Source organism: Poromitra crassiceps, assembly GCF_964638095.1.
Source record: "Poromitra crassiceps genome assembly, contig: HAP1_SCAFFOLD_232, whole genome shotgun sequence".
NCBI classification, from domain to species: Eukaryota; Metazoa; Chordata; class Actinopteri; order Beryciformes; family Melamphaidae; genus Poromitra; species Poromitra crassiceps.
In genome coordinates this window covers 1-12,150 of record NW_028152160.1, presented here as the reverse complement: position 1 = coordinate 12,150, position 12,150 = coordinate 1, and the positions used below count along the sequence as shown (strand labels likewise).

The 12,150-nt window shown below is 41.5% G+C and overlaps 1 protein-coding gene across 1 annotated transcript; it reads right to left on the bottom strand.

Annotated features, from left to right (window-relative positions):
- Positions 1-6,482: 6,482 nt before the first annotated feature.
- Positions 6,483-10,565, bottom strand: LOC310770803 (protein artemis-like; the record flags this gene model as incomplete). The annotated part of the gene is made up of 4 exons (XM_083663514.1): positions 6,483-8,179; positions 8,969-9,058; positions 9,894-9,991; positions 10,486-10,565. 4 exons carry the CDS (start codon positions 10,563-10,565, stop codon positions 7,395-7,397), a joined length of 1,053 nt encoding a protein of 350 aa, XP_083519640.1. The 3' UTR covers positions 6,483-7,394.
- Positions 10,566-12,150: the final 1,585 nt, after the last annotated feature.

Here is a 12,150-nt window from a genome sequence, read left to right as displayed (position 1 = left end):
AGCATGGTTTCAGCGTCTGAGACAAAAAGCTGAGATAATCGCAGTTTTGTGAAATTCAATATCAAACAGTCACTTTAACCATTTATTTTTGGCATCAGTGAGACATCAGACATAAACAATATAGTTCTGAACAGTAATTTCCTCCATAGCAGCACCCGCACCCCCTCTCCTTACAACTCCTCCCTCCGTGGGCGTGTCTGGTGGATTTCAGCAGCGTTTGTCAGTCACAAGCCAGTCTCTCCTGCCTGTCTGAGCAGTGAGCAGCAGCCTCCCTCTCTGGCGGCCCCTCGTCGGCGAGCGTGGATGTGGCTTAATCCGTTCTTGGATTTTCGGTTGAGAGCTTTGACGAAGCCTTGTGTGACTCTAGGCTTTATGCTGCGCGCTTCAAAGTGTGCTTTCCACCCAGTCCACCTTTGGAACCCCCCACCGCCGTGCGCCCGTGTGAAAGGTTTTCGCCTACAGTATGAGAATGAGGCTCGTTCGCTTCTGGGTCCTCGGTTGAGCTCAGCTGGAATGCGTGCGTTTCTGGCCAAACAACACTCAATAGTCTGAGCACCGTCGCCACTCAGTGGGTCGGCGGAATGGATTGCACACGCCCGGCGGCTCTAACAGTATAATAGAAGATGCAAAAGGGCCAGATCAACGATCCACCGTCAAAAAAAAAAAATCGATTCTGAAAACGTGTTAACACGTTGTTGGCAGTCAACAGCTGGATTCTGAAAACGTGTTTACACGTTGTTGGCAGTGAATGTGTTAAGAAGGTGTTAAGAATGCCCCAGACCCTTCTTACAAAACCTTCTTAACGAAAGATCATCTTAGCGCTTAGAAGCTTTTTGGAAACGCAGCCTTCTTAACAGAAGATAATTTTAGGCTAAGAAGCAATCGGGAAACGCGTTGGCTTCCTTGGCTTCTTACGGGAGCCTTAAGAAGGGTCAAAGAAGCTTCTTAGCGCTAAGAAGCTTTTGGGAAACGCATGCCTTTGTAACGAAAGATAAGCTTAGGCTAAGAAGCAATTGGGAAACGTGAAAAAAAAAACGGGACCAGTGACATCACTGGTCCACACTAACTCAAATTAATAACTCATTAACTCAAATCAACTCTCAATAACTGTCAAACTAGATGAATGATGAATAGTTTGACAGTTATTGAGAGTTGATTTGAGGTAATGAGTTATTAATTTGAGTTAGTGTGGACCAGTGATGTCACTGGTCCACACTTTAACACTCAATAACTGTCAAATTAAATGACAGACTTCAAAACAGTTTACAGTTTTCTGATATACTACTCATGTTCTAATGATACAAAGCTGGTTGAAAATGGGCGGAGTGTTCCTTTAAGAAGGGTTAAAGAAGCTTCTTAGCGCTAAGAAGCTTTTGGGAAACCCAGCCAAGAGCGTTTTTAAGCCTTTGTTTAGACTCATATGTGGTGTATTTTACACATTTACTGTACATGTACATTCCTTCATATATTTATTTAAAATAGACACTTTATACCACACTTATTGTATATAATAGTTACTGTATATTTACATTCCTTCATATATACGTATTTAAAATGGACACTTTACACCACAATTCTATATAGTAGCTATTATACATTTTTGCTAATGTCTAAATGTAGCCTTCTTGCCTTGTCTGTTTTTGACTTGGGCATACCTTTCTTTCTTTCTGTATGTGTACTTTGATCTTTGTATGTGTACATGGCCAATAAAACTGCTATTTGTTTTGCAGTAATTTGTGTGTGTGAGAGAGAACAACGTGTGTGTTGTAGTCATGCTGCGTGTGCATCTGGTATGTGTGTGTGTGTTAATTAATATTCTTGTTCTCCACAGAGAGAGAGAGTGAGGGGTGTGTCTATGTGCGTTAATTAATATTCTTGTTCTCCACAGAGAGTGAGCGAGGGGCGTTGTCCCTCAGGACACCGCTGTGGGGGACACTCTTAACACAATCTTAACGAGCCACCAGGTGTGTGTGTCTATGTATGCGTGTGTGTGTGTCTGTATGTGTGTGTGTGTGTGTGTGTGTGTGTGTGTGTCTGTGTGTGTGTGTGTGTGTCTGTGTGTCTGTGTGTGTGTCTATGTATGTGTGTGTGTGTGTGTGTGTGTGTGTGTGTGTGTGTGTGTGTGTGTGTGTGTGTGTGTGTGTGTGCATGTGTGTGTCATGACTCATCTCCAATTTCTCTCTCCGTTCAATTAATGAGAGCTCAGTTGTTAAGACACTCAATCATGTGCAGCTTTCAAAATAAAAGTCTTTCTATTATCTATACTGCTGCCAGACATTGACATTGACAACAGTGGGCTACTGTCGGTGATTGTGTGATTGAGGTGACTCACACAATCACCTAGCCTACTGTAGCATACATGACTTGGCAATGTCTGGCAGTAGTATAGAATAGAGAGGCTTTTATTTTTGAAAGAATGCACATTTGTGAGTGTGTGTGTATGTACATAATTACAGTAGATTATAAGCCCATTAGAAACAACAATTAAATCATCTGACAAACACCAGAAAATTACATTGATCTTCTTAACATCATGTCCTATTAGTGTTGGAGGCGAGACCGCCGAGACTGAGTCAAGACCAAGACCGAGGGGGAGCGAGCCCAAGTCATGTGGTCTTGAAACAAAATCTCAAGTCCGGCTTGTCCAAGACTGAGTCTAGACCAAGACCGATCTCGACTACTCCAACACTATGTCCTATATTGCACACCTATATTTTTTGCATGTTGCCTATATCATGCTTTATGCATTCACAATGCACTAATGATGCCCTAGCTCCACCACTGGGCCTTTTTCACAGCGGCCATTATGTGTCTAAAAGGCAGGAAGTAGCACATGTGCACCAAAACATTTTTTTTTTACCTTTATTTATACAGGGGGAGTCTCACTGAGAGCAATGCTCTCTTTTTCAGGAGCGCCCTGTTCACATTCACACCTGGAAGCTGACCAGTACAACCACAGTCTGATCTGCGGGCCACTGACCAGCTCCACTGGAGCAGTTGGGGTTAAGGGCCTTGCTCAAGGGCACCTCAGTGGTGGTTATGAGGGAGGGGCAAGCGCTGCCTGAAAACATGAATTAGGGTTTCCAACTTCCAGTCCATTTAGGTGTTCCAGTGCTGGGGCCCTAATTAAGAGAATTGGTTGCACCTGTGTTTACCCTGCCTTTTAGACACAAAATGGCGGCTGTGAAAAAGGACCATTGAAGTAGAGTGTAGAGTGAAATTATTTCTATCAGTTTGAATCAAATTCCATCTAATCCTAATTCCATTCCTTCCTTTCTGGAGTGAGTGTGCTGAAAGAGTTCTAGCCGGGAGCATGTGGGATGGCTTAACTAGAGAAGAAGAAAAGCTTCAGGTCGTCAGGCACCCGGGAAGCCTCGGCAGCACCAGGAGCCCATCTTCTCTCTCAGCTAGCCTCAGTCTATAAGAGCTGCACTGGGATAGGTTCCTTCCGGGTTAGACAGACAGACAGACAGACAGACAGCACACACACACACACACACACACACACACACACACACACACACACACACAGAGCCATTAGGGGTTGATGTCGTTAAAAGTACCAATACCATAAAATAGTTTGTCTGAGTTTTGGTCTGAGTGAAATGTTCTATGGTCTCTCCTGATTCTAGATATAGCTGAATCACTTGGTTTGGCCAAGTAAATCGATTTTTATGTGCATTTTACAAAATGTATGTTTATTTATAAGTTTATGGAAAAATAAATGGTGGATGAAATCCTTTGGTTCATATGCCTAACCCGGAAGAGGGTGTGACTTTGGCACTCTATTTGGCTTTATGAGACTGTGGAGCATGTTGGGTGGAGCCGACAAACTGATCTGGGCATAGGCTGACGTGGTTTTCTGGAAGTAGATGTCAAAGCAGATTCACAAAATGGTGATAGCAGTGTTTTTGCTGTTTTTAGAGCAAAAGAGCAAAAGAACCGCCATGCGGCCGCGAGGTGAAACACGACACAAACTGGCATCTGATTTGAAGGTGTAAAGAGTGAGACAGGTGGGATTTGAACCAGTGAACAGCTACACCAAGCAGTTTATCTCACTGAGATAGAGCCAGGAACTGTCCAGTCTCCATCAGCTTATTTCTATGTGTTCACACTACTGATGATAAAGAAGCATCACTGCTGGCATCTTACAGCCAGCAGCTTATCATGTGAACATTTCTGAAGCCAGAGCCTGATGCAGGAACTGAACCAACAACCTTCTGCACCACATCCATATGTTTATCTGGGTGAACTACAGCCCACCTATGGATGACAATATTATGGACGAATAATCATCTCTGTATTTTTAGGCTGAACAGTGACACGATACTGTATGTATGTCTGTATTTTCTACAAGTGGGCTAAATGTTGTAAATGAAAGCCACATGTGAGATGTAGGTCTGGGCGATATGGAAAATCTGCTTTTCATAATCAATTTAGACATCAGAAATGTGTCATGAATCAAATATCTTCATATCATCACAATATCATTCCACTTAAAGATGATAAATGATAATATTGAATTATTGCCCAGCCCTAGGTTTAGGTAAGGTAAGTAAAACAACGGTTAGGTTTAGGCAACTTGGTTGGGGTTGGGGTTATGTTTGGTTCAGGATTCGAACCAGGTCTCGAACGGTCTTTTCTCTAGTGCAACTTTGACCTACTTAACCCTCAGACTGTGAGACCGCCAAGGTCCTTCAGCATACCTTCTGCGTTGGCAATAATAACGGAGAGGGGGCGTGACAAATCGGTGTATTTTGACGCCCCAGGAGTGAGTTTGGGAATACAGCTTATTATGCAACTAATTTAAAATTATTTAAAAATCCAACTGTTAACATGTATGTTACATTCTGATGCCATGATAAAACACTTGCTTGTATTATCAATTTATTTTCTCTAAATTCAGAATTTTATTATTTAGGAAAATGAATGATCAGATAGAATAGACAGTCTGGAAACAAATATTTTTCCACACTCTTTTCCTTTTTCCATACTTTTCCAGACCTGGAAAATACTAAAATCAAATTCCATACTTGCTTAGGAACCCTATATATATATATTTGAGAATCTCTTTCATATCCAAGAAAAATTGGTAATGTAATCAAATCTAAATATCGAATTGAGAAATCAGTGGCGATAAATGTGCACTGAATTTGTGTGATTCTTGAATTCCAATGATTTGTAGCTGCATTTTTAAGGAGATTTCAATAGACACTAGAATTTAAATAGGGCAAATAGGGAGAATCTTTATAGCCTGGTAAACCAGCCGGTCACGTGAACTCACATTTCATTTCACGTGACCGGCTGGTTTACCAGGCTATAATCCTTAGTGTTTCAACAGGTGTGGCATAGAAAATCTTACAGCAATGTGAAATTGTATTTACTTGTCTAAAATTCAGTTTCTCAATCTTCAATTTATACCTGGAAATAAATTTTACAACTGCTAACTGCAATTATCTACTTCTATTGTACCAATTTGTTAGCTATAATCTGGCCACAGTTTCAGCCAGAGAAGCAGTCTGAGGAAGAGCCTTGTTGCTGGAAACACCACACAGCAGAAACTAAAAGTCTTTAAAACAGGAGCTATTTAGTTAGATATCTCCTTTTTTTTTTTTTTTTATCTGCCAGGTATTCTTTGATCCAGCACCCATCCTATTGGGCATTGGGATGTGTGTTTTTCATCATTTACCCATGTTCCGGCCAGCCCATGAAAACTGTCTATCTTGCAGATATGTAATCGTTGATTTTTATTTATCTTTAAAAAAAACATCAAAGATTTTGGCTTAGTTCCAGCCAAGCAATTTGATTGGACAAGAGGCATTCCAGCTGTGATATTTAGTAGAACATCACGAGACGTTTCACTGTATGTATATCACTGTGTCACAGCTGTTTTAATCAAGGTTCCTACAAATATTCCAGACCTCTCTGTAGATTTTTCAGACCATATTTGACATTGAGTACACAAGGGCTAAAAACAGGTTGTAAATGATTTCTTTTCAAGTCAACTTTGCATCTCAGGGCTTGTGGATACTTGGATTTCACCAGGTAAGCGGTATGGAAGCTATCCCTTTGGAATAATCTGATCCCGTCAGTGGTGTAAAAAAAGGCAGCTTGTTTAGTGCAGTAGGGGCATGTGGGACAAGCGGCTGCTAACCGAAGCCATCTTGGTCAATACTGCATCAATTTCAAAGATTTCGGTTCACATTAGTTACTGTATACATAAAAAAGATGAGGTTGAAAAATATATGAATTCTCCTTTAACACTACATACTGTACATATCATAGATTAAACCCTTCAGCTACATCTGCTCACTCACAATGTCAAAATATAAGCAATATGATGTATAGATTTTGAGATAGTTTGACACACTTGTTTTTTTCCCTGAGCAATATAGTTTAATTGTGAAACATACCAACGAAACAGATGTTTAACAGGCAGAACATAACATCCAGACAAACGTAACAAACTGCCTCTAAATTGATCGGTTAACACATGGCAATATAATTATGCATGTTGAGAGTGGGAAAACAGTAAAATCTCCCAAAATTGCTGCCTGTATCTCCGAACTATCTCTTTAACCAAATCACACATTGGTTAATTGGGCAATTCTATGTGGTCTCCTTTTGATAACTGTAATAATGTTTATAATAATAATATTTTGTAACTTCCATTCACTGAGCCTCGCCTTAAACTGTTTGGGAGCCCCGCCTCCCACTGTGAAAACCTCTGATCTAGATCACAATAAAGGAAAGTGCAGCAAAAAGGAAACGGCGACCACAAGTGCACAGGTGTGTTAATACAGGCTCCATGTAGGACGCAAATAAACTGACAGTGCATTGGAATGGAATGAGTGTTGTTTTTAGAGCTGCAACAACTGATTAGTCGATCAACAGAAAATTAATCTGCAACAATTTTGATAACCGATTAATCATGGAGTCATTTTTTTTAAGAGGAAAAAGGTCAAAATTCTCTGATTCCAGCTTCTAAGTTCTACAATGTGAATACTTTCTGGTTTCTTTACCCCTCTATGACAGTAAACTGGATATCTTTGGGTTGTTGACATTTGAGTACATTTGGGAAACACTGATCGAGATTTTTCTGACATTTTACAGACCAAACAACTAATCGCTTAATCAAGAGCATAATCGACAGATTAATCGATAATGAGAATATTTGTTAGTTGCAGCCCTAGTTGTTTTGTACTGAGGTCTGTGTGACATGCAGCTGGAATGACAGTAGTCCAAATACTCTCATGACTACATGTCAGGTATGAGACAAGTAACAGGAAGCACTCGTTCTCACTCTGTAAAGTATTATAAGCACAGTGAGTGCACTGGAAGTCCGGGGGGAAAGATCCATATTGTGCATCCCTAGACTTGAATATTCCTCTCAGTCACATGGAGCCCTGGCTTCCTTTTCTGATGAGCACCTCCTCTCCTGAAGCCAACCTGTGGTACAGATGTGACAGCTCGTCAGGTTGCGGCGTCTTTGACTCCGGCGTGCACGGAATGTCGAAGTCCGACGATGCCTGAGACAGCGACAGCTCCCCCGGCTCCGATTGGAGGCTCTGCTCGTCGTTCTCCTTCTTCGGAGAGGCGCTGTTGGTCATTGGCTGTCCGTGTTCCTGCCTCCTCTGCTCTGGTCGGACGATTAAAGTGTCAGATAAGGGCAACTCCCGATCGAGCGAGGCGTGGTCGGACAGAGAGGTAGACATGGATGAACTGATTTGTTTGTCGTCGTCGTCGTCGTCGTCATCATCACTGAACAGCTCCGGGGTTTGAGAGCCAGTCATTCTGGAAGGGGAGGGACTTGTGAGAGAGCAGCAGGACTGTGATTGGCTATTGTGGCTGTTCTGGCTGTCAGTCAGCATCTCCACGGTGAAGAAGTCCTCCCATGCTGGAGCTTTAGAGGAAACGGTCAGAGGCTCGTTGCTCTCTCCATCTCTACCTCCCTCCATCGCTCTTGTCTTCTGGCATTCCTTCAACACCTGCTCTGTGGTGTCTCCGTTTCCCTCCATCTTCATAGGATCTTCTGTCTCCTCCTCCTCCTCCTCTTCATCGTTGGATTCGGTGCAGTCCATGTAGTTGGCAGCAGTGGACTGTGTGACTGTCACGGTCAAAGGTAAAGGTTCCTTGGCAGGCGTAGGGGGCGCTGTTGTCAGAGGATTCTGGACTTGCACTAGGATCAACAGAGATTCTTTTTTAGTAAATGATAACCAATAGATATCAAAGATTTGATAGGGACAAGACAGAAAATAGCAAGACATAGGCCCAATCCCAAACCAGCCCGACTCCTCGCCCTATCCACTCCCCCTCCGTTTGCGCATTCACGTGGAGGCGTCGCCATATTAAGGGCCTTCCCAAACCAATCAGCGTGGAGTGAGTGCTTTTAGCTAAATCCGACATATTTACTGTTATCATATAGATGACTCTGTATAGGTAACTGTTCATCAATGTGTACTGTCCTGACCAAATAAAGTAAATAAAAGTAAATATGCCACGGGGTGCCAACGCTATTTTTGTCAATTTAAAACATAACTTTGCATGTCAAGAAAGTTGCAGTTTGTCATCAAACTGAAACGTAGGGGTTTGTTTCGTATAAAAACGACATAGCTTGTGGAAGCTCGTGGCATGTCGCCAGTCTTCATCTTTGCCGGTAGCGAAAGTGACGTCACTTAGGTGACAGTGTACAGTATGTAGTCTTTCTGATTTATAACTTATAGTGCAACAGTTTGGCGACAAACTGCGACTTTCTTGACATGCAAAGTTATTTTTTAAATTGACAAAATTAACGTTGGCACCCCGTGGCACAATTCAAACGGGATCAAAAAAGTAACGTTATTCTCCGTTCACCGTCATTCATATTTTTTCAGCGCTGGTACAGGGAGAGAAGCAGGAAGTGACGTTCACTTTGCCTCTCTATTATCGGGGGGGGGGATCAAAATACTGAGTAAAGGTATTTCTGCACCATGACTTTGTTCTTCCTCGTTCAACACCATCTTCTTCCTCACTGGTGCCACGTCCAGCCCATCAAACAGCCCGTCATCGCTGTCTGAATCTGAATACAACAGAAACAAATACGGTAGTTACATATTTAAATGAGGTATGCCGACTATGGTTAAAAACATTGGTTCGCCTATTTATTGAGCCGATATTCACCTTTTATGAAAAGTCAAATGTGTGCCACTCAGTGTCACCCATCTCTGATTTGATGTAGTTTGTTTGATTACATATTTATTATAGATTTGACAATACCACACTGGTTACAGTGGTTGTCTATGGGAAGCCCTTAACCTGAATAGATTATAATGCCAAGTATAGGAAATCATCTATTGAAGCAATTTACTGTAACTGTCTAAACTATTTGATACTGTATCCATCCATCTACCATGATACCATAAAAATATTTGCAAATGCTATTTGAGGATAACTGTCATGTGCGCCAATTAGAATAGAAAATACAAAAGTCCAAAAGTTGGTTTATTTTTAGTGTTAAAATTGGACTTGGAAAGTGAAAGGTTAGAACTACCAAAAATAAAAAAAGACACATTAGGGATAAATAAAATGTAATATTACCTAAAACTAGAATGAGTAGTCCACATGTTTAGTAGCAATAATTTTATTACGATAAAAAAAAACATTTTCTCTCTACAACCTCAACTTGAAACATAAGTCAGACCCAGACAGTGACAGATATGGGACAAAACTAGAATTATGCCCACAAGCCGCACAGCTGCCGAAAATTACAGAGGAAATGCTACAGTTCAGACAATATATACGTTGAAGATGATATGTTGAAGGCACCTGTGTGGAAGTAAGTGTGTGTGTGTGTGTGTGTGTGTGTTTGTGTGTGTGTGTGTGTGTGTGTGTGTGTGTGTGTGTGTGTGTCTCACCATATGTAGGCCGCTCCTCCCTGGTGCGTTTGAGGACTCCCAGTGGTTTGTATATGAACGCTGCTCGTTCAGACTGCTTCCTGCACATGGGCTGCAACCTGGACCACAGACAATCCGGATCAGATAGACAGTAGTATTATCATTTGTTGTCAATACGTCATAGCAACGATAAAGACGTGCACATTTTTATATGTGGTCCATATCGGCGCTTTAATTAACATAGGCCAGTCGTGTCATCCACCTCCCTGACGACAGCTACAGAAAAACCTGACATGGAATACTGTTGTCTTCTGACATGGAATGCTGTTGTCTTCTTTGCACAGTTTCTTTATGTGTTTTGTAAATTAATTTCTTGTTTAAAGGTTGAATGTAGAAATCAATTAAGTTTCCTCTACAACTGAATGGGTGCGGTGGAGAGTTTTAGTGTCCCATGCTTTTCCAAGCTGATAGGAACATGATTCTGGGGGAAATACCTGTCATTTTTCAAAATGAAAACGGCCAAATTTCAGATACTAAATGTCTAAAAAAAAAGAGAGAAGAAATTAATGAATATGTAAGGAAAATCACACACTAATTAAATTTGCTCACTCACTCCTGGAACCAAAAAGCAAATACTTTCTCATACATGTAGATTCTGATGACCTCCGCCAATGGAGTTGTCCAGGAGGTCATGTTTATGCCCTGGTTTGTCTGTTAGTCCATCTGCTTATTTGTGTCTGTCTGTCATTCCGTCTGTTATTTGCATGTTTTTCGGCAGGATATCTCAAAACGTTATGAACAGATTTGCATGAAACCATTTAGAACAATAGGTCATGGGCCAACTTACAACTGATTAAAGGATGGCTTTACCCATAATCAACCCACTTTGTATCACATATAATCTCTGTAATATATATAAGCACATGGGCAGTGTTTACCTTCTCTCTCTGTTTACTTCATGGAGAAAAATTATCCTGCAGAAACTCCGCCCCCCGCCAGCTGCAAGTCATTAAGGCTTGTTAGATTCTCTGGATGTGCGCATACTTAAAAAATATAAAAACTAGAACGACCGCAACGCGGACTTATGCCTCCGCCATTAGTTCATTCTGGAGTCCAAATCGCCATTTGAGGCAAATTGGAAGAGATTCCGTCAAGGCGCTCCTGTGATGTTGCGTTACAGAGCTTGGAAATTGGGTGTGTGAGAGGTCACAGTGACCTTGAACTTTGACCACCAAAATGTAATCAGTTCATCCTTGAGTCCAAGTCGATGTTTGAGACAAGTTTGATTAAATTCCGTCAAGGCATCCCTGAGATATCGCGTTAACAAGCTTGAAAATGGCGTTCGAGAGCTCACCTTGACCTTTGACCACCAAAATCTAATCAGATCATCCTTGAGTCAAGTCGATGTTTGAGACAAGTTTGATGAAATTCCGTCAAGGCATTCCTGAGATATCACGTTAACAAGCTTGAAAATGGCATTTGAGAGGTCACAGTGACCTTGACCTTTGACTTTTGACCACCAAAATGTAATCAGTTCATCCTTGAGTCTAAGTAGATGTTTGAGGCAAATTCGATGAAATTCCGTCAAGATATTCATGAGATATCGCGTTAACAAGCTGGAAAATGGCGTTTGAGAGGTCACAGTGACCTTGACCTTTGAGCTTTGACCACCAAAATGTCATCAGTTCATCCTTGAGTCCAAGTCGATGTTTGAGACAAGTTTGATTAAATTACGTCAAGGCATTCCTGAGATATCGCGTTAACAAGCTTGAAAATGGCGTTCGAGAGGTCACAGTGACCTTGACCTTTGACCTTTGACCACCAAAATCTAATCAGTTCATCCTTGAGTCCAAGTCGATGTTTGAGACAAGTTTGATTAAATTCCGTCAAGGCATTCTTGAGATATCGCGTTAACAAGCTTGAAAATGGCGTTCGAGAGGTCACAGTGACCTTGACCTTTGACCACCAAAATCTAATCAGTTCATCCTTGAGTCCAAGTCGATGTTTGAGGCAAATTTGATGAAATTCCGTCCAGGCGTTCCTCAGATATCGCGTTAACAAGCTTGAAAATGGCGTTCGAGAGGTCACAGTGACCTTGACCTTTGACCTTTGACCACCAAAATCTAATCAGATCATCCTTGAGTCTAAAGCTGGGCTCAGACTACAGGATTCTGACAATCCTAACCGATTTTGAAATCTGGCTGTGACACGCACTACAGGAGAATCTTCCCAGATTATCTTCCCTAGAATCTCAAACATGCACACACTACAAGATTTG